Source organism: Centropristis striata, chromosome 12, assembly GCF_030273125.1.
Source record: "Centropristis striata isolate RG_2023a ecotype Rhode Island chromosome 12, C.striata_1.0, whole genome shotgun sequence".
NCBI lineage: Eukaryota > Metazoa > Chordata > Actinopteri > Perciformes > Serranidae > Centropristis > Centropristis striata.
The window spans coordinates 27180301-27203280 of NC_081528.1; the positions used below are offsets into that span (position 1 = coordinate 27180301).

Genomic DNA, 22980 nt, shown 5'->3' on the forward strand with positions numbered 1-22980 from the left:
AATACCAAAACAAACAGTAGTTTTTGTAAACTTTATTGTGAAAAATCAAACCGACTGCTAAGATCAATATATATATTGATACAATGTTAATGGCCAGTAGTTCTGTTCAGCTGCAATTGTGATTCTTGAACAACGTTGTTGGAAGTCTGCAGTTCTTTCAGCCCATGGGATTAAGATTGGTGACCATAAAAAAAAAAAAAATTAAACCTGCCCTCTCTGAAGTCCTCCTGATCATTGCCTTGTGGTGTATAAAAAGAAGAGACTTCTTACTCTAAAAGTGAAATAAGAAAACAAAAAATACAAAACTTTGGTCTACTTCCCCTCACTGGCTGCTTCACAAATTAATTTCAGCCACAGAGGGCAGAAGCAATCAGCTGTTTAAAAACTCCAACAACAAAAAAAATCTACAAAAACAGGTTAACCTCGCTCCTATTGAAGAAAAATAATATCAACGTCATCAAAATAGGAAAGTTAGCCCAGTACTCACATTTTGTCAGTCGCTTATATGGTAGCTGAACCTCTGCTCCAAAGGCACGTCAGCTTTTACCTCCCTTACTCTCACATCTTACATATACAATGAAAACAACAGAACAAACACACTGACCTTAAATACAGAGTTAATCAAAAAAAATTGGAAAACAACTAGACAAGTTTGAGCGTACTGTGTAACAGCGACAAAGGACTTCCTTCATCAAAGCACTGACTAGTCCCTCCCCGTCTAATCCCTCCCCAAATCAAATGTTCTTTTTCCTCAAGCCCGGGTCTTCACTGACCCAAAAGAACCCACACTCTCTCTGCACTCTGCAGTGTGTTCGGTGTGTGTAAGTATGTAATATATACTGTGTGTATGTGTGTGTGTGTGTGTGTGTATGTGTGTGTGTGTGTGTGTGTGTGTGTACATAGTGGAGTGGTCGTCAGAGTTTTGGGACAGGGTTAAGTGAGAGAAACTAAGGGCGTGCTAATTTAGGTTCATGAGCCTTCAGTGTCCCAACAGCGTCCTTCACTGCGTGATAGATGATGTTCTTCACCTGAGACAAAAAAATGACAAAAAGTCTGTTAAAATGGCAATGCCTCACACTGGATAGGGATTTTATTTATTTATTTATTTTTTAATTACAGCAGCTGTGAAAGAGCTTTGTCTACAAAATGCCAAAATCAACATTTCAATCCCAAAATGTCGAAGAGTAAATATCTGAGCTTGTGTCAAAGTTGCCAAACTGTTAATACAAAATATGAAGTAATATCATGCATATGTTAACAACCAACTTACTGAGAATATTGCTGAATTATCCTGAAAGTTTTCTTGTTGTTAGGTACACCACACTCGTGTAATTTATGGCTATTTTCAATGGAATACCATTTAACTAAATACTAAACAAATAAATAAATATTTCCATGAAATAAACAATAAAATACATTTACTACACTGGCTCTTTTCTATACTTAGCATAGAAATTATTAAATGATTTATGATGCATGCAGAGCTTGGAAATATCCAGAATCGCCATCATTTGTAACCGTCTATTATGACATTTTTCAACAAAAATAATACTGCAGGTATAGTTTAATGTTTAATGTCACAAACTGTTGGTCAAATTTGTCAATAAACAACCCCCCCCCCTATTAATATAATATATTATAAGATTGATTCCAAAATAAAAACAGTTATGATAATATATAATCCAATATAATACAACGACACCTAGTAACATATAAGCGGGTTGAAAATAATACATCAATAAAAGCATTAAGAAAATGTTAAAAGTTAAACTGATTTTCGTCACTGTTCTTTTATTCATACTTTTTAATTCAATGGCTCCAAGAAACTAATAAATCTAGTCTGAATGAATCACTTTTTTTTGTTCATCAAACAAGCAAATTATTAAAGTGATGTAAACTGTGATATACTGCTTAGTACATCACTAAAAGATCATTATCTAGATATTTGGATGGATGTTTAAAATGAGACACTGAAAGTACAAAAGGCAAAAAGCACACCAACCTGTAGCTTGTCTTCATGGTTTGTATGAGTAGTGGACAGATGTCTGAACTCCTGGGTCAGTCTGAAACAGTGTTTAACATGCTCAGGAGACACAAAGTCCTCTGCTGCCTTGATGCAGCTGTACAGGTTGTGCACCTAAAAAGAAAAAAAAAAAAAGGCAAATGTGTTAATGAAACAAGTCTTAATCTTAATCTTGAACCACCTAAACAAATGGACATATAGAGTAAGCATCCTTTATATAAGACCACATGTCAGACCTGGTGTGGAGCTCCAGCAGGGATAAATACGGCATCTCCTAAGAACTGTACAATCGCCCAACCCTGGACGCCATATTCTTCATAGAGCCTGCGACGGAGCGCCTGGTCCAGGTACCAGCTCTGGTCATGAATAGGGTCGTGGTCTGGAGGGTTCTCTTGACCCTGCTCCTCTCCCACCTGATGGATAAATCATGATCAGTTGGAACCACAGAATTATTCTAGTTGTTGGTCTGAGGTTCAAACGTGTTACAGTACAGCCGATGATACTGCAGCTTGAGAGATCAGAGGCTATTTTAGACAGGAATCTACTGGCTGCTGACCTTGCGGAGCAGCTCTCTGATCTTCTCTGCGTCCTTGGCGGCATAGATGTGCCAGAGAGCTCCAGGTTTCTCCTTTCCCTCGTACACCCTCCTCTTTGTCATTTCATCCACATCTCCCTCCTCAATGGTGGTCATGACCTCTGAAGGACCAAACATAAACAACAACGCACACACAGAGGGCAACAAAGGGTCACCAGCAGTTTCTCTATGATGACAACATTTTACAGTTGCATTTCCTTTCTAAGTGGTCTTGTAAATTTTTTTTTTTTCATTCAATGTAGATGTTATTCAAAATTACTGACTAAACGTATAATGGCTCAGTGACTGAGACTGTCGAGATACATCTACGTTTCTCATCTTTCATAGCATAATGCTTAAACAACTGAATTACTGTACATTCATCATACTTTTTGACAAAAATGGCAAAGAGCTGTAGTTCTCAACTGGTGGCTCATGACCCAGTATTAGTTGGCAACTCCATTATAAGTTAAATACAGAGTTGTGGACCATATCGGTTTAATTCTGATGTGCACTGATGTTCCACCGCTTCTCTGAAAAGACTGTTTGCAGCTGCATCATGTGGTGGTCATGACACAAATTTCCCAAGCAGCAGCCCTGTGTCTAAACAAACTATTTATATAGCCTCTGGCAAAATATGAAAATGCCATAACAGGCAACTACTAAATAGATGAACATAATAAAAATCTTCAGTGATGTCTGGGTTTTGGATCATGTGACAAGTTGAGAACCACTGGGGCAAAGAGGTTACAGACTACACAATCACATTTACTGACACAATGTTCACATTCACAGTCTGAGGTTGATTACACAGAGCAGCTAACCGAGTTATTAGTAGTAGTTATAGAAATATATTGAGTGAAAAAAAAAAAGACTGTTTGCTTCAGTGGATATTTGTCTTTCACCAGCTCAAAGATGCTTATTTATTTATTTCCACTGTGTGTCCTTGCTCCATTAACATGTGTATGCATGCTAAGTGAGGTAACTTAACCAATTTCTCATATGAATTTCCAGATAATGTTCGGAGATTCAGGTCAGGACATAGTCCGGAGTTGTCCTTTCACACATGTATCACAGCACAGGAGATTCTCACTCACTGAGAATTGTTTAGGGTGTGGGTTGGTGCCTGGGTAAAACGTGTGTAATGTACAACATGACATGGACTGACATGGGCTGCGGTCATGTAGCTGGTTCATAATTTATTAAAACATCCAATTCTCTTGCAGATTCTTGAATTAGTCTATTCTTGCATTGGTCATTACTTGCAGAAGTTCTTGATTCATGTCGTTTCTCCAGTTGAGACATTTCTATTGCCTTTGTTTTTGTGTAAATTACCCTTTTTCTTCACCCTCAGAGGTTTGAATTGTTACATTTTTGCCGCAGCTGCATTAGTGGTCGACTGACATTTTCAACAGCTCTTCGGGGTAATGTCCTGATAAGGTCAGGGTTGTAATGCATGTGTGAAAGGGACTTTATATTCATTTTTGTGTGTAAACTAAAAGTCACTATTATTTGGTCATGCATAAATGATTCATACGTTCAGTTGCCAGCATAATATGTGTCTATGTATATGTGCATGTCAAACCCCCGTGGTACCACTAAGAGGAAGAGGAACTGGAGTATGAGGACAGCATGTGGGTGTGTATCAGTGACTGGGAGCCTGTGAGGGAATAGGGATGTCAACTCTAGATGCCCTTCATTCAGACTTTCTCCCACGGTGTAAGGACCAGAGCATGGCTCATCCAAAGGGAACAGAAACTGAAGATTCCAGTAATTACATGAAATCTTGTGTGGATTTCATGTCAATTCATGGACTTCCTGTTGCTTTAACTTGAACACTGAACAGAAGGCTTTTTATTTTTCACGCAACCCAAAAATCTACATAGAAGAGGAAAACCAGGAATCTCCAATGGGCATTACCAGATACTGCAAAACCATCAGTTACTTATTCAAGGTGTTAATGAAGGTTGCATTTAGAAAGAAGTGTGAAAAACATGCCAGAGTAAAAACTAACTGATGGGTGCTGGTGCTCTGGCCCCTACTGCACAGATACTAGGAAGAGGATGAGGTGGAGGAGTGAAGAAGGGGAGTTAGTCAAGAAGAAGGGCATGCTACTGTAGTGATGCAACTGAAAGTCTACAAACCTTTTTTTCCATCGATATCTGCCTCTGTGAATGAGAGATTTTGCCACAATGTAAAAGAGTGAGAGCCACTGAAGGGTCTTTTCAGGGTCCTATCCAAGCCAATAAAGCCTGGAGCAACTAAAACAGTAAAAGCATAATGTGCGGAAAAGAGCTGAGAATATAATCTTTAAAATTGTTCAGAAGGGAACAGTTACAGATGAAGAATGATTGAGTCATTTTCCTTGTTTAAAATCAGTTATTGCTTTATATCCCTTTATTCTACACAATGTCTTGGATTTGATATGGCAAAATGGAATATTTTAGATAGCGATGAGGCTTGGGCAGTAAGCAGTGCTTAATTGATGGTGCACCGTACTAGTGTCCTGTAATGGATGTTTATTAAATGTGTGTGTGTGAGAGAAAAAGCAAGACAGAGTGATGCTGACAAATGTGTGTTTCAGTCCACTGACCTTGCTCCGGGTCTCCCTCTATTTGAGGGATGCCAACATAGACCATGACGTTGACAGCATCAGACACATCCAGATGGAGATTAGTGGTTCCCACCTTCCTGTCCTCAGATGAGGTCAGGCCTGGGGGACAGAGAGACAGTGAGGGATTGAGAGAGGAAGAGGTGGAGGAAAAGATGAGGCATCTGACTAAATTGATAGTGTTCTGTCAGACTCAGCCAGTCGTTCTCACCATAGGCGTTGTACATCTTAGGTCCAAGGTCAGGACGCACAAAAAAGTTGGGTAGCCGGGCGGCTAGGTTTAATCGACCATCTCTCTTTGTGTACTCAGGCAAGGGAAGCTTATCCATCAGATCGTCAAACCTGGGACAATGAGAGAGCATTAAAGAACAACAGATATGAGGTTCACAAATATGTTTTCTACCTATTATGAATTGGTTGACAAAAAAATCCCAAAGCAGAAAATCGATCCATACTGTCTTTTTTTTATCCAACAAGGGAAATGACTGATTCTGCTTTTATAAACTTTTGTCAAGTTTATATAACACATTGTCCTCAAAGATTGGTTTCAAGAACTATCACAGCATTTTTTTTAACTGATCGATATCAGCTATATTGAGCCCAATAATCCCCTTTTTATGTCACAAACTGACCACCCCACCCTGCAACAAAAACCCTGTGAGCCAAAATCCATTTAAAGTGGAAAACATGTATAGAAAAAATAAACACTCAAGCTCAACTCAGCTCAATCAGACAACTCAGGTGAGGGCTGCACTGAAGCACCAAAAACTGTAGGACACTTTTAAAAAGTAGAGATAAATTATATTCCTTTAAAATAATTAAAAATAAAACATTAAGGAACAGCTTGGATGTAGCCATTTTTTTTCTTAATGTGATGCAAAGCTATTGAATTGTCAAGAAAGTTACACTGAATTGATTTTATTAGCTTTAATGTAGATGAAGTGTGCACTTTGCTGCTGTATTGTCTCAGAAAACAGATGAATCAGATCGTGAATACTCAATATTAAAAGACTTGGATCAGGGGCAAACAACGTCCTATTCTATCCCTGTACCAAATTTAATGCAAAATGACACAAAAAAAACATTAACAAACTGTAAGAAATGCATCAAAAAACCCATTAATAAAGACAATAGATTCCATATGTGCCTGGAGACTTGTAAATGACGTGTGGAACAAAAGTAATTTTTAATTTGGCACGCAAGATATTTATAAATCTTTTAAAATAAATATATACACTATAACCTCCAATAATGTACATTATTACATATGGTTATACATATTTGTATAATCCAGTCCAGTAATAAGAAGCCAGTTTGGGAATTAACCTGGTAGTCTGGTTGGTGAGCAAATGCATGAGGCACACAACAAGCAACATATTTTGGGGTTCCTCACCGTGTGGGCATCATGTCCCTGAAGTCTTCACCAGGAGGCCAATCCTTTAATTTTAACACCATGGGCTGGCCGTCACTATCTTGCAGTCGCTCTGCATTCACAGAAAAAAAACAACAACATTAAGGACCATTTCTGAGAGAAACGGGAGCTAAAATAACAGTGGCATGCACATCAATTAATCAATCCGGACAATAAATCTGAATAATTTAGGAACAAGAGTTTGTGCACTCACTGGAGATGATCTCAAAGCCGTCCCAGAATTCTCGCACCTTCACATCAGAGATGATCGCACAGTTTCTACAGTTGACCAGGTCAACATCTTGGTCTCCAAACTCCCTACTGAAGGCATCAGGCCGCCACAAATCACCATTTAGGGTTTTATGTATCCCTGACACCAACACGGGCTGGACACAAGAGACAAGAGATTAGACAGATGACGGAAGTCGGTGCAAATAACATTAAACCTAACTGCAACCTTTCTTGTTCAGATGCCTCAGAACTTATTATACAAATTGTGGCTCTTACTTGTCCCTGCTTCCAGCACTCTCTGAAGATCTTCCAGTTGTTGCCGTTGCTCGGATCCTGTAGGCAGAGGAGTCGTCCATCACAGAGCCAGGAGTGTGAGGTATGTGGTTCCAAAACACTGAGACCCATTACTCCGTCTTTGCGGCTCCCCAACACACCGAGCTCGCCGCTCTCAGAGGCCCCGGTCCGGCGACCTTCTGCCTTCTTGGTCTCTACAACCGAGGCGATGATGTGATCCAGGAAGTTCGGAAGGCTGCTCTTCAGTTTGTCACTCTGATAGACAAAGTGGAAGAGATTGATTTCACAGCTATGTATTTGTCTTACAGGTAAATATCTAAGTAAAGTGGATACTCTGCTTCATTACTACACCAGTTACTGGCAGAAATACAATTTATAATTAATTTGGTTATATAGAATCTCACAGTTCTTACCATTTTAATTATTCATATTGAAATCCTTTTAGTTGACTCACAATGTTTTGAGCTTTGGTTACATTGACTGACTTCATATTTATTTTTGTTGGTGAAATACACCACCATTTGAATGGGCATACACATTAGTTGAATTGGCATACAGGCTTTTAAGAACACTTGGGAAAAAAACAACATAATAAAAGCTTTCTACGTACGCCTGCTGAGGTAAAGACAGAAGGGAATGGCACCCCGCTCTCTCCGGGCCCCTGGGGGAGTTTTCCAGGTCCGGAGTTGAGCAGGTCCCGGAGACTGGACCCCTCAGGTTTGGACTGGGCCATGCTGGAGCCCAGTAACAGACTGTTAAATAGCTTAGGACTGGAAGCAGAAGGCTTTGACAGGGCACTGAGTGAGTCCAGGCCAAAGGGAGGCCGGCTGTCTCGACTCATCATGGAGCGAAGTGAACCGGATTCTGGAACTAGATGACAAGAGGATGGTGATGTAATTTCGACTTTAATATTGATATGTGTCTTAATATGAAAGTGTATTCATTCAGCATTTCCTGTTCCCTACTTACCCTTGGTGTCATCCTTGGCTTTCTGTGTGGCCAAGTCTGCCAGCCAGTGCAGAGCAGAGCTGTTGCCCTCTCCTGATGAGCGTGACTCCTTGGCCGAGGACTGGGGGAGGTTACAGGGGGATGACGTACCACTGGTGGAGTTACTGGTGCTGCCCACGCTTTCTCCTCCCCCACTGTCTGATGGTGCTGCTGTTTGCGTAGTTTCTGTTTTGATCGCTGATGCTTCTCCCTCTGATTTAGGGGTGTTGCTTACACCAGGTGTTGCAGCTGCGAGGATGCCACTACTGCTGGTTGTAGACGGCTGAAACAAGCACAATCAAGCATTAAAACCTTCACGATAAACACATTTCACAATGCAGAAATAGACTAAAAATATCATGTTGCACAAGAGTACCTGTGAAATCCCATTGGGGGCACTGGGGCGTACAAGAGGCTTGGTGTGTCGACTGGTACAAGGACAATTGGCCTTAATACCCCACTTGCCTCTCGCTGAATGCACCATGTCACCTATGTTGTAAAGAGCTAAAAAAAGAAAGGCAATAAAATCAAAATCATTACCACTCCGACTGTACCAATGCAAAATAATATTTACAACTTGATGCTCATGAGGTGATACATTTATGATTCAATCATAACGTCCATGTTACCTGTCCCAGGTATAATCTGTGTAGGCATAAGGTTCTGTGGCTCATGAGGTTGTCCTTTAGCACACTTTAACCAAGCGAAAACCTCATCCTCCGGACCTTCATCTACATCTGAAGGAAAGAACATATTGATCAGTGTGTTTCCAAGCACTCGGTCTCATCAAGTTTACAGCCCTGTCAACACTTATTTTGTATTACAATAATAAAAACATGTAATTAAACAGGTTTAGCTAACACAGTAACATTGTGGTTAGTAGGGATTATCCTAACAACTAATTTTCCCGATGTTTAAAAGGTAAAAAAACACTGAGAAAACAGTTAAACTGAGCACAATTTTAATCTAAAAGCTTAAACATTGGCTGAAAAAAATATTACATACATTACAAGAGGCATTCAAAATCTATTATCACATTTTTCCATAACCATAATTTAAGTGCTGATGAAATGTGTGGCACGTTGCATTATGCATTTTGAACATTGGGCATTATGCAACAAAAAAATAAACTCACAAATTCAAAGTTACCAAATAGCATGAATTGAAAACAATATTCTATAGGAAAATAAATCTTTAGGAAACATGCCTGATTATCACAGGTATTTTCATTGGGTGAATACAAGCACACAGCAAACAGCCTATCTTGTTAACATGAGTAGCTCGCAGAAGCTTGTTTTCATAAAGTAACATTTTACTGTTGTCAACTAGCAAAAGAAGAAACATTGAAACTCTAAAAGTTCCCTAAATGTTGCTGTAATGACTCACCTTCCCTTGGCCTGTTTCTGCGCAGCCGATAGCAGTCCAGACACACTCCAAAGCCACACTTGCGACACACCCAGTGGATGTTGAACAGAGTGGTCTCACACACGTCACACATTTCTCTGACACCTCGTACGGCACGTTTCCAAGCCACTTTCTCTGAAGGTCAGAAGAAGAAAAAAACAGGATTATAACCACAATAGACACTTCTGACATGGTGAGTGCTGAGACAGAATGCAGGACAAAATAAAACACTTAATGTGACTTAAAGATGTCTTTAAACTCACGGTGAGGCTCCACCATCATCATGGCCTCCTTCTCAGACATGACCAACTGACAGAACTGGTCTCCCACATTGGCCAGGATGTACTTAGATGTGTCGAGGTCAAGGCCCTCTTGGACAGCTGGTGCAGGTAACCACAGACCCATGGCCATGGCATCGCTCTGCTGAGGGCTCAGGAAGCCTTCTACACGCAGTACACCCTTACGAGTGAAAGCCAACCTGGTCACAGGCAAAAAAAAGTGAATAATTCAATAACACATCACTGTTTGATTGATGACTGCTTCCGCAAATCTGATAGCCCTCTATGACGCTCGTACCTTCTGAAGTGGAAGAACCGACAAGACACATTAGGGTCGTCGTCATTATCGCTGTCTTCATCTGCAGTACGATATTTACGGTAGCGTTCCAGACGGCACTCACGGCACTTGTGCAAGTGAGGGGCCACGTTGATGCAGGAGCCGTCCTGGAGAAAGGACTCACCAGACTGCTTCAGACGACGCACTTTGCTCTGGTCTTTTAGTACAGACTGACCCACTGGAGGAGACAACTTAGTGTAAATTGTATTGCTTTGTTTGCCAACACAAATGAGAAAGAGTGGACCAGACTTACCTTTGAAAGGCTTGTTACGTGGACGGCTCTTAGCAGCCCCTTGGACTTTTGCTTTCTGCAACATGGCCGCCTCCTTGGCAGGGAGTGGTGGTCCTCCTGGGATCTGGCCTTTCTCTGGGCCCTCCTCATTCTCACTCAGGTCTGACAGGTCACTGTTGCTGCTAGAGTCAGAGTCACGTTTGGACGATTGGCCTCTTTCCTCCAGGGAAAACTTCTGAGACTGGTTCTGGTCAAAGGACAGAGGGACTTCCTCCATTCCACCGTGGCCAGTGCTTCCAAACATTGAACAGCCTGAGGTGGATGTAGGCCTCTCCCCAACATCTTGCTCCTCTTTTGTCACAGTCCCCTCACTCTGTGACTTCTGTGATGAGGTTTGTGCTGGAGAGGAGGAAGAGCTGGGTGAAGCAGCTGTTGCTGGGAAAGGGGAAGATAGAATCCCCTTCGGTGCCTCTGCCATGGTGAACAGGTTTGGCTTGCTGTCCGTGGCAGGACCAAGGGTCTGTGGCTCAGCCCCACTGAGGCCAGCAAAGGAGGTGTGTGAGGTTTTGTCCCCATAGGCTAGAAATGGATTAGCGGGCTCTTTGGAGGAGGCCTGCAGAAAAAGGTTCTGGTGGCTATCTGAAGTATTAAAACCAAACGGCCCTAAGCCCCCAACAGAAGTCCCATTATTACTGCTCTTCTTAGAAGTGCTTTGAGCTCCAGAGGCTGCAGCAAGACCACCAATACTTAGACCAGAGCCTCTTCCTCCTGCAGAACCACCCATGCCCTGGAAGGCCGATGACGATTTGTTGAGCACACCATTTCCAGTTGAATGGGTCTCAGGCACTTTGGGCTGCTCGGGCTTTTTCAGCCCTTCAGTGGAGGTTGCAGATTTGAAAAGGCTTGGGGGCTCTTTACTCAGGCTCTCAGACACTGTGGTGAAGTAATTGGTGTCCTTGGACTGGGTCTGACCAGCAGCTAGGCTTGTGCTGGAACCCGAATTCTGGGTCATGCACTGGAAAAACAAGTTTTGGTCTTTCTGGGTTTGAGTTTCACTTTTTGCTCCACCAAAGCCGAAGCCAAAGGGCCTGGGAGTGTCCTGGGAGGTTGTGGTAGTGGTAGGAGCTCCGTTGGTCTGAGAGGTAACATCTCCAAATACAGAAGCTGTGGGCCCGGTCTGGGGCAAACGAAAACCTGATGCCGTTTTAGAGCCCTGAGAAACAAACAACAGTGTGTCACAGTTTACAACAAATTGTATTACCGACAGAAACAAAACTGTAATGACTTGCAAAGAAATCATGTACTGATCACATCGATCGTCTTACCTCAGTCTGGCTTCCCCAGGTGGGGGCTTTAGGACTAAAACCCACAGAAGCAGAAAGCGCCACACTTGGGCCACTGTCATGTGACCACGAAATGGTGACAGGCCCCGGGGAAACAAGAGCAGCTGTTTTGGAATAAGCTGTTTGGGAGGCCTCATCTCGGTCTGGCTGGGGGGATGGGGAGGCCTTGGGGGCTGGAGCTCCAGGGACCAGGCTTGGCATTTGGCCTAGTGAGGGGAAAGATGTGGTGGAGAAGGGAGAGGGGGCTGGTTTGAGGGGAGGAGGGGTGGGGGTGTGAGCTACGGCAGTGGTGGAATCCGCTGCCCCTTGTGTGGAGAGTGAGCGACCATTTTCCTTGACGCTGGCAGGATAACGAGGAGGAGTAGCGTTCGATTGATCCATCTGGAGTGAGGAATTGGTGTTGGGGGATGACACCCTGCCATGAGGAAAGGTTCCTTCTGAAGAGCTTCCGTTTTTGGTTGTGCTGCTGACTCTTTCTCCAGAGTCTCCACCCCAAATTCCCATCCCTTCAGCTGGAGTTTTGTTGGAATCACCACAGTTTTGCCCATCAGCTCCTGTATCTCCCGCTCCTTTAAAACGTTTCAAGTTCAAGTCATCCTCACCTTCGGAGGCAGTCCTACGTCTGCGTCCACTGTCACCTTTCATTGTTTCACTGTCCTTCCTTCGCCGCCCATTCTTACCAAGCTATAAAGGCAGGAAAAGTTAGTTGGTAATTTGCTAATACATCTAAATATATGTCTACCTAATGCTCAACCACATTCATAATTTGAAAAACTCACCTCCTCCTCTGCCAGCATGACATGTATCACACGAGGATCTACCATCTGGTTTTCTTCTCCCTACAGCAACAACACATGGTATTTAAGTGGCATCCTTTCACACCATGACCAGAATATACATTCAGTCAAAACATGACCTTTTTTAATAAGCATGTATTTTTGCAAAGTGGGGAATGCTAATTCAACACTAGATTTAGTTAATTTCTGAGTTTTCAGATTTACTCATGGCTTTCACTCATTCCAGAGGAATTTTTTTACCATTGTATCCCATTTTTTTATACACAGCATAGCTAATGGGAATAGGTAGTGGTTCAAATAAAAGCAAATAAGAGGCATTAAGTTATTAAGTTCAAACAAACGTATCCAGTTTGACAGTGATTCATGTTCTGTCTATATCCACCTATGTCATAAAGAACTTCTAATTGTTTTAGTATTTTGATCCCTAAATATCTAATACAATTTTCCCATTTTGACTTGTAACATAAGCGTTTCTTACCTTATCTAGGGTAATCTCCATAATGTGTGAGATAGGGTCGTGCTGTGAGACCAGTCCTGAGGCCCAGCACTCCTCAAACTCAGGTTGGTACACGCGAACCCTGCGTCCTTGAATAGTGTATGAACCTGAGGGCAGAAACATAAAAGGCGGCGTTACATTCAGGCAGATTTAAATGAAACATCTAACATAACAAGTCAACAACTGGATAGAAAGCGATGGCATGAAAGCCAATATAGCAAATTGCTCCAGCATGACTATTAAACTCCGGGCCAAATATTAGTACTTACAGCTATTAAAGAAGACCTAGTATACAGCTGGACCGTGTACTGTCATGGCTCTTCATCGTGGGCATATGAATGAATATGAAATGCTCATCTCTAATGGTCCATTAATATTTGTTTTTTTTGTACTTACGCAGCATATCACATGACATGGTTGAGGCACATTTGGGTCAAATAATTGAGGACTGCTCTAATTTATTGAATTCAGAAGGATAATAATTGCTATTTTTTAACACTTTGTTGTTGTGAATAACTCATTTCAGGTGTTATTGTGTAATTAATAATGACTTTGTTGAACATCCAGAAGGTTACACCCCATGGCAGTTATAAAAAAGCCCACAGCCACAAATGTTGGTCTTGAGAAGCTGTTGTTCCATCAACATTTGCTACATCAGAAACACAATTAACTTACAGTCACTGTAGTTAGTCGACCTGCATCATGCTTTTACTGATTAACATCATCTTTTAACATTTGACGACAAATGCAAAGTTTACGCATTTTAAATGAACAGTAATTCCATGTTTGCCAATTTGAGCAGGTCCCAGAAAAAAACTTTATACTTGTGAAACTCATGGAGGTAGTAAAGGAAAACGACATAAAAACTAGTGAAGGTTGAGTCTTACCCTTCCTGAAGATCTCCTGCAGTTCAAAGTCGGTACGCCAGCTGGAGATGGCAGTCTGCAGGGAAGGCTGCTCCAACAGCAAAGGGTGTCTTAAGTCTTTATCAACCTGCACAAGGACACAAACCACACTGTCCTGAAATAGTGATAGTGGTACGGCAATAATGTGAAACTTCACACTGAGATATTACAGGAAAGATTAACAGTGCTGCAACTGACATTTTCTGCTGTTATTATTACATTTAAATGTCAAAACTAATAACAAATGTTATGTCCAAGAAACTGTGTATTCTGTCAGATATATTTAAGATGCACAGAGTTATTCAATTTAAAATATCAAACTGAAAATAGTAAGATAACCACCTCTTCTCTTCTAATTGTCAATACATAATTAGTCCATCATAAAATGTGTCAACAATCTGACTGGTTTATAAACTAATTGTTCAAGCACTTAACACACACCTCAAACCTCTGGACAGTTTTATTATCAGGCAGGAACTCAAAATTCTTATTTCCAAAAAACTCCACAGCAACCAACGATCCGAAACCCACTCTGTCCACCAGGGAGCGGAAGACCTGAGGAAGAAGTGAACAATATTAAATAATTTGATCTTGTAGGGGGGGTAAAAAAGAGATTTGCATTGAATTCAACAGCAAATGGGTAGAAAGAAGAGAAACATTTCACATCTCAAGAATGCAGATAACTGTTTTCTCTAAATGCCATTTAATCCTTTTAGATTACATTTACACTAAATGTCTTGATGCCTTGATTTTCTACTCATTTTACAGTGAGTCACATCTGATGAACACATGAACACATTAACTGACTTCAGACATAAGTTGAAGCAAAAGCAAAGCCAAATGGCCATCTGCATTGGCCACAAACAACTACTGAAGCTGGATGGTGAATTGGAGAGACAAGGGATCAAATTTCTTGTCAATTTAAGTTCTCATACATTTTTGACCTAAAATCCCATTTTAAAATGTCAGATTAAATGTGTTATTTTCCATGATTACATGCTCAAGTTGTATATCTAACCTGTTACACAGGTCCAAACATTAAAACAAATTCAGTAATTTTGCATTTGCTCAGCAGCAAAGGCTTCAGGGTTAGGGTAGGAGTAAAACACATTGAGCATTTTTTCAGCAAAACATCACAGACAAAAGAGCTTTGCAATTCTTACATTAACTTTATGGAAAAGGTCAGGCCTTGTTACTTAAAATTAGTCATTTTCAAAAGTTATTGCATTCAAATTGAACCATGGCTGGCCAAAAGCATTGGGCCTTTTAGCAGTCATGGTTGGTCTTGTTCTGATTTCAACAGGTAACCCAGATCGTTTGAAGGTTTCGCTTGTATGATGCAGGCAGTCCTGCTTACTCCCACTGTCCAACTGAGCACTCACCAGAGCAGGCCAGGTTGTAGCTGATGCTGGAGCTCCAGCAGTCTCAGTACCGTCACTCCGACTGGCCCACACAATGTAGTCTTCCACCAAAACTGCCTTTACTCCGTCATCATACACCTGCACCCAAGAACACCGCTGCGAGGCATTCTCAAACTCCACAAATACCTGCAGTCAAAACACAAAAAAAACAAAGAAGCAGAACATAAAAATAAGGACTATCAAAGGGAAACTTTGTGATGAAAGACTGCTACCTTAGCAAGTATAGCAAATCAAATTACTTAAAGTGCAGTATTCAGGTAACTAAAAAACGACTTCAGGTAACTTCCAAAAAACTTAAATCAACTAGCAAAGCAATGCCTGAGTCCCAACAGCCCCTCTAAAGAGCATTTTATAACGGTTATATACAGTCTCATGCTATTACTCAGTCCAGTTTATCAAAATGAGAATACTAGAAGCTGAAAATTATCTTTTATATCATAATTTTCTCATTAATTTCTTCCATCTCCATCTACATTAAGTTTGCATGTTACTTTTATGACATGATCATGTACAAATTTGTCTTTTCCACATTTACTACAGAGTACCACTTTAACTGCTAGAGCAACAGTTGGATAACACACTTTACTTTGCATAGAACGAGGAGGTGACTCACTGTCCCTCTAGCAGGATCAAAGGACGAGTGCCTGTCAACCATTGATGTCTTGCGACTTTGGTTTAAAAAAAAAAAAAAAAAAAGAGGTTGATGATTAATTGGCTTAAAATGAAAGACACAGCCATAAGAGGGGGGTTTGATAGGATGACTGACGTCAAGCGAAACTCATGAAACTCAGATCAAACTATTAAACTTAGCAGAGCCAATCAAATATGAATCAAGATTCTGTTATTGCATTTCCTATTTTGTTGCTCTGGTTGCAGGTCTATATTCAGAGGGCAGTTTGGTCTCCACTCATTGAGAATTGAAAATTATCACAGATGTGTGCATAGCGTATGTTACGTTATACACACATCAGTGATATTCCAGTTAGTCATGACTGGATTGGGATTGGCAGAGGTTTGGACTTGGACTCGGGTCACTCATTTGATGACACAGACTTGACTAAATAAAAAAAGACTTGCAATTTAACTTGGACTTTAACCGTGTGTTCAGACCGGACGCGTAGCGAATTTTCGCGTCGCGTTACTGGCGCGAGTTGATCGCGCGAGTAGTTGAATTTACTTGCATCAATAGCTCGTAACTTTACTTGGTCTTGTGTCTTTTGACTTCAAAATACTTTATACCTTTGTCCTAGCCCAAAGAAAAAGTAAGTTATTTAATTAGAAAGCGAAACAGATGACAGACTATCAGACCTGTGAGATGCCAAGAACAACCACAAACCTATCTTCCTTCTGAGGAACCCTAACAGCGCAGGTTGGGGGTTGGGGCATGTTTACATAACAGTAGCCCTGTGTGGGAAAAACCCAGCCCTCTCACATTTGAATGGAGCCAGTTAAACAGTGCAGCTAGCGCGCACTGTTTAACGTATGTTATGTGTTGTCCAGCAAAAAGTTTAACCGGGCTCACCTTTCGTTGCAATGCAAGTGACAGTTGTTAATGCATAAAATAAATTATTTGTTGATGATTTTACGAATCAGTATTTGATAGCCTCATGATGACTTTGCCTTAGGTGCTGAAAAGAAAAGATCGAGATCGAAAACCGAATTGAATCGTGACCTTGAAATAGAGAATCTTGGATTTGGGGTATCATAACACCCTGATTCTTTATGCAAGATATTTTAGTCATGGATATTCTGCCCTGTGTCAAGTTAACATAATACATCTGGTATGCACTGATTCACAACAGAACAATGATGCTCCTTAGCCAAGGTTTTGAAATCTAAATTACCAACTACACAAAGGGAACAACTTAACAGCAGCAGGGCTCCCTCTGCTCATGAAAGGTGTGAGATTCGTATCACTGACTTTTATCACACTTACTGAAGACACCATGACATCTCCCATTTGTCATGGCTGTAAAGTTGATAGCAGGGGTTTATTATTTTGTGGGCTTAAGTGAAGTAAAACACGGCAGACACATCTAAGCTTTTGACTAGAGAAGTTCCATTTAACAGAGCAAGCTGTTAGATACAGACTGAACTGTTATCAGTCTCCCTGACTGCCCTTTTTTCTCAGTTTGTTTGAACTCAGGGTGGAAATGTTATTGATTAACATCTTTCATGCAACTGACCAGCCAAGTACTCACCTGCTTAAGTTTAATAGGAAAACCATTAAGTGAGAGGGAGACGGAAATGCAAATTTTAAAACTTTTAAAACAAGTTTAAGTTTAGTTCCTGCTCATTTCATTGAGGTCACTTTCTAAAGCAGACCAGTGGAAACAAGTACTGCAGGCATTAAGATCGCAGGTTGGCACTGATAATAAAGTCAACTGCTTAAACTTCAGGCATTTGTGGTCTCCTTTTGTATTTTTAGTCTTCCCTCCAGTTCAGATTTGATCTGCTGAGGTTTTGAGATACCCATCTCTTTGTTTTCTGCACCGTCTCCAATACAATAGTGATCTAGAGATTTTTGTACACAAGTACAGATGTTACCGATTACTGAGGTGATACCTAAAGATAGGGTTGGGTAATTTTGACAAAATCCAAACCCCTGAAATTCTTACACTCAAAGTATATTAGTTAAGCGTATAGCAGTAATTACTTGCACAACAAATAATGGTATAAATTGTAAACCTGAAAAATCTGCCACAACTTTATCTTATCCATTAGCTCCCAAACAGCAAATGTGAGTGCTGAAGAGATGGAAGAGAACAGTGTTATTTTACCTGCAGCATGAATTGATTTTTTTGGAAAGCCAAAGTGTCTGTGGTCTCTTTTGATCAGAGGTGATGCTCCATCCTATTACTAAGAAGTGCTCACATATCGCCTGCAGCGAATACATGTCTTGCTTGGAGCATTTTTGCACTCTGTGTGTTTTGGAAACATCCAGCAAACAGATGGCTTGTCCAACAGACATGATGTTTCTGTACATTCATGGAGGAGACATAACGCATAAAAAATATATATATATAAAAAAATATCAAATACCAAAACATTTACATCTTGGACTGACAAAGGACTACACTGCAGAAAATATTGAAGCTAGTAGATAAAATTAATTCATTTGGTTTTCATTCTATGACATTATCACGCAGGCTTTTGTCATTCTCCTATGTAGTTTTACGTGCATCTGGATCTGCTTGTAAAATTATTATTTTTTTCTCCATATTAAAAAAATGTTCTGGTATTGACATTTTGCAGTACCAAAGTATTAGTGCGGCAACGTACTTATGAGTTGTCAAGGAAGATGAGAAGTAACAATTCCATTTGATAGCTAAAATTTCAATATTGATACATCTAATCGCATCGCAGCACTGTCATGTTCTATACAGACCACTGACTCAAGGTTCACAACAAAGCATCTTTAAAACTTTAGCACTAAAACAAGTTAAATATTTAGGGGGTGGAAATCCGAGTAGAAAATTTAGGCATACCACCTCTTTTTTGAAAGAATATCAATTAATCAATTTTATTTGTCAGATGAGATCATATAAAGTACAACCCCAGTGAAATCAAATCCTGCAGCTCCTTCAACTTGTGCTTTGCTCATCATAAAAAGCAGAATACGCCACACAGAAATAGAGTCAACCAGTTAAAGCGCACCATCCGGCACTTCAGGATCCGGCCAAGTCTCAGCGAAACAAAGGACACCACAGCTCCCAAAAACCTGCTGGATACGATATGGACTGGGTGACCACCCAGCGCACATTTAAACACCTGCAAACCGGCAAGCAGGATGCCTGGCAGAACAAAACTGTGAATCACAGTCTGTGTTCACTTTCCCCATGCTTGCCTCAGTGTCTCTCTGATGTAGAGATGGGCATAGAAATCGAGATGGTCTTGGTTGTTCATGATCGGTATCCGATATCCACCTTCTATACCTTTTCCTCTGATTTTTACTTTTGAAAACTTCATCTAACCAAACAGAGTGAGCAGGAGGCTGCTGAGTAGATTGAAATCACATCAAAATCAAAATTACTTTATTTATCACCGAGGGGAAATTCAGTTTGTCTGGTAACTCTGGAAGAATGAGACAGCCTGATGGCTGTAGGAGCGAAGGATCTTTTGAATCTCTGCGTCCTGCAACGGAGAGAGAGGAGCCGTCCACTGCTGTTTTTTTGGTCCATAAAGGTTTTGTGTAGAGGATGATGCTGGTATTTCAAGATGGCCTTGAACATCTTGACAGGTCATCTCTCCACCACCTCCTCCAGTGTGTCCAACCTGGCTCCAACCACAGAACCAGCTCTACAGACCAGTCTGTCCAAGCGCCTTGCATCTTTGTGTCTGATGCTGCCTCCCCAGCAGACTACAGCATAAAACACACTACCACCACAGACTGATAAAACATCTCCAGCATCTTACTACAGACGTCAAGAGATCTGAGCGTCCTTAAGAAAAAGAGGCGACCAGTCAAATTTATTATCCAGGTATACACCTAGATACTTATAACTTGGCACCACCTTGATGTCCACCCCATTCCCTATCCTGATGAGGAACTTGTTGTCATGAGGTGGATGCAGAGATGGTCTTGCTTCTCCATGTGGTCAGAAACCTAACTGGTGCCCATCTTCTTCACATTTTCCTCCGTGCATTCTTTGATGTTAACATTTGAAACCCTAAAGTGACCAGGTAGCAGAGTCGGCAGGAGGAGAGCCCACAAGGTGGGAATTTAATTTCCTAATCCTAATTTGTCATCTTTGCCCGATATGAATCACAAAGAGTTCAGCTGTTATGTGTAAAACACACAGAACTGATGGAGAGGTGGGCTTCGAGATAGTGTAGTGGTAAGCACTCTTGCCTCACAGCAGGAGGGTCGGGTTCGAATCCGGCTTACAGATCTTCTGTGTGTGGTTCTCTCCAGGTCCTCCGGCTTCCTCCCACAAAGTTTAGGTTTAATTGGTGACTCTAAATTGGTGACTCTAAATGACTGGAAGAATACCTTCCCTTAAAAAGGTGAAAAACTAAACCCAGGCCCCAGCCCAATAATGGTTATAATACTGATGTATTACAAAAACAAAATAATAATAATAAAACATTTTGATGAATGCACACCTGAAAAGATAGAGCCAGGCTCGTTCTTCAATAGACAGTGCACCTTCCTCTTTTACATAAAGAAAGTCAAAGTTAAGTTTTGTTTGAGTCAGCTCATTTATAAACAAATAAAAAGGGCACTTCTGCAACAACCCAAAGGACCATTGTGGATTTTTTTCTTGAAAAATATTAAAATGTACTTAGGTTAATAATTGTGCAACAGCCACAGTGGAGAATGTTCATTAATTGAATCCTCACTCTGCATTTTTTTCAACTATTATGTTTAATCTTTTGGACCTAGGTTGACAAAACAACGTTCTATCATCTGCACATTCCCGCCCTCATAATCTTTGTTTAAAGTATTACACAAAATAAAGTGCAATGATTTAATTAAATGGATATTATTTGCACCTGGCTTGCTATTGTAAAACCCTACATTTAAGATATGAAGTGTCTGTTTGTATGTAGGTCACCCACCAACCCAGATTTCCACAAATCTCAGTCCAATGTCTGCGGTTTAGCTGCCCTGCACAATCTCCAGCAAAGAATAATATTCTCGTTCAGTTGAGTGTATTAAATAAAAACGTGTACGTGAATCTAAAGTTTTAACAATCTGGACTGATCAGTAAAGTCGAAGGAAACCCAGGCTCACCCTAATTTGAACTTGTAAGGCCTTTAACTATAACAACGTAAGCTAACGATGGAAACTGATAGGCTAACGCTGTAATTCACTGGTGCTTGCCAGAGATTTATTACAAAATTGTGATCGTTCAGCCATCTATGCCTCATATGTGCCATGTAACTGACTGCTACGAGGTTGCAATCAATATTGGTGGAGATTAAGCCCATTCGTTAACGAGCTAAAAGGCGAACAAAGCAAAGGCCAGAGAATCCCCGGCCTCGAGTTTAGCTTCGCCTCACTGCCTGCGACTTGTAGCCTGCTAATATATGCACGAGCTTACGTTAACTGCCAGCAAACGTACCAACGTTGACGGTTAAAAACGAGTTCACGGTGGTTAAAAGCATACTTGATAGCTAGTTTACATTTTTTATGCAACTTGTTTGGTATGTAGCTGCGCAGTCCGGTATGACTCGTATGTAAACACTGACCGTGAGCCCTGCAGCGGTGGTTGTTGTTGTCGCCTCTCCTCCGCTAACCTCCGGAGCGGGCAGGCCCATGACGCTCACTGCCCGCACCGTCCCCCGGAGCCAGTCCCGGCTCCAGGCTGCCTGCTCCGGCTCCGATCCATTCGCCGATCTGCCGTCGTTGAGGAGCAAAAGCAGGCGCTTCCCTATCAGTTCTAGAGGGTCCCCCATGGTTTGCTCTTCAGCTAGCTGCCTTCACTGAGCCACCATGAACAGTGTAACTTCTCCGTACTGGATGGGAACTCAACAACGCTGAAACACAAGCGGAAAACAGCTGCGGCGGCTTCGCGTCTAACGTTACAGCGGGGAGGAGAGCCCGTTACAACCGCTGCACCCGCAACGGCAGAGCAGGTCAAGCCGGGATTCACACAGTCGAGATGTTATTGTCCTCGGTGCTAACGCGATTCTCCTGCTCTGTCCGCCATTGAGCCCTGCAACAATCAAACGCACTCCTCGTAGACAGGCAGCACTGCGGAGACAGAGAGCCAGAGAGCGGGAACAGCGACCTCCACTGACGGGCCCGGGCATCACCTCACTGGGTTACATGTTACACTGAGGGAGGCTTTAGTTTTAAGAAATGTCCGCAGTGGAAAAGCGAAGATAGAGCTGCAACGATTAGTCGAGTAAACTATTATTCGATTATTAAAAATATAACCGTCAACTATTTTGATAATCGATTATCAAACTTTAAACCAAACTTTATTTATATAGCGCTTTTCATACATATAAATGCAACACAAAGTGCTTTACAAAAAATAAGAATAAAAACAGACAATAAAAATGACAAAACCAACCCCTCCCATCCCCACATACACATCTGTATACACATACACGCACACACACACATAGACACGCATGGATACAAACATACTCAGACTCACACACAGCACATATTGATTGACAGTGTGGAGGCATGGCAAGGAAGGCACAGAGGATCCAGATGAGGAAAAAGCAACCTGTGGGAGCATCAGCATCATCATTATTTGCGAAAGTAATGTGTTATACAAAAATGTCAGAAAATTGTGTTTTTTTTGTGGCATTGACAATTTTCACATTTTTTTCTTTTCTTCTCTATTTTTGCGATCAATTTTTTATTTGGTTTTCAAACTTAGATTTTTTTTCCCTGACATTTTAAAGACCAAACGATTTATCGAGTACAACGAGCAGATTAATCAATGATGAAAATAATTGTCAGTCTACATCTGATTTATATTTTGCATATTAAGTAATGGTATGTATTTACTTGTGTAGCTTTTGTTTAGGCCATTATCTAAAGTGATTGTGAGATACCTCACAATTAAGATAACTTACCATCTCTGCTGCAGAATTTCTATGCAGAAAAATAGTTTCTTATTACAATTATTTATTTATTCATTTTAAATTGTTAATCATTTTAAAGTTTACA

General features: G+C 41.0%; 1 protein-coding gene across 2 annotated transcripts; it reads right to left on the reverse strand.

The window, feature by feature from the left end:
- Positions 1 to 17: 17 nt before the first annotated feature.
- Positions 18 to 22077, reverse strand: kdm3b (lysine (K)-specific demethylase 3B). Of its 2 annotated transcripts, XM_059345981.1 has the most exons (25): positions 21540 to 22076; positions 15306 to 15470; positions 14365 to 14478; positions 13906 to 14011; positions 13001 to 13125; positions 12505 to 12564; positions 11708 to 12409; positions 10404 to 11595; positions 10112 to 10328; positions 9799 to 10013; positions 9518 to 9670; positions 8761 to 8868; positions 8508 to 8635; positions 8114 to 8414; positions 7755 to 8014; positions 7127 to 7399; positions 6834 to 7005; positions 6602 to 6692; positions 5420 to 5550; positions 5191 to 5310; positions 4742 to 4765; positions 2580 to 2719; positions 2260 to 2436; positions 2003 to 2137; positions 18 to 1028 (listed from the first exon to the last, which is right to left on the reverse strand). In XM_059345981.1, exons 1-25 carry the CDS (start codon positions 21744 to 21746, stop codon positions 948 to 950), a joined length of 5397 nt encoding a protein of 1798 aa, XP_059201964.1. In that variant the 5' UTR covers positions 21747 to 22076; the 3' UTR covers positions 18 to 947. The 2 variants fall into 2 exon arrangements, with proteins under 2 accessions (XP_059201964.1, XP_059201965.1); XM_059345982.1 differs by lacking the exon at positions 4742 to 4765 and having other exon boundaries at positions 21540 to 22077.
- Between the last annotated feature and the right edge of the window lie 903 nt (positions 22078 to 22980).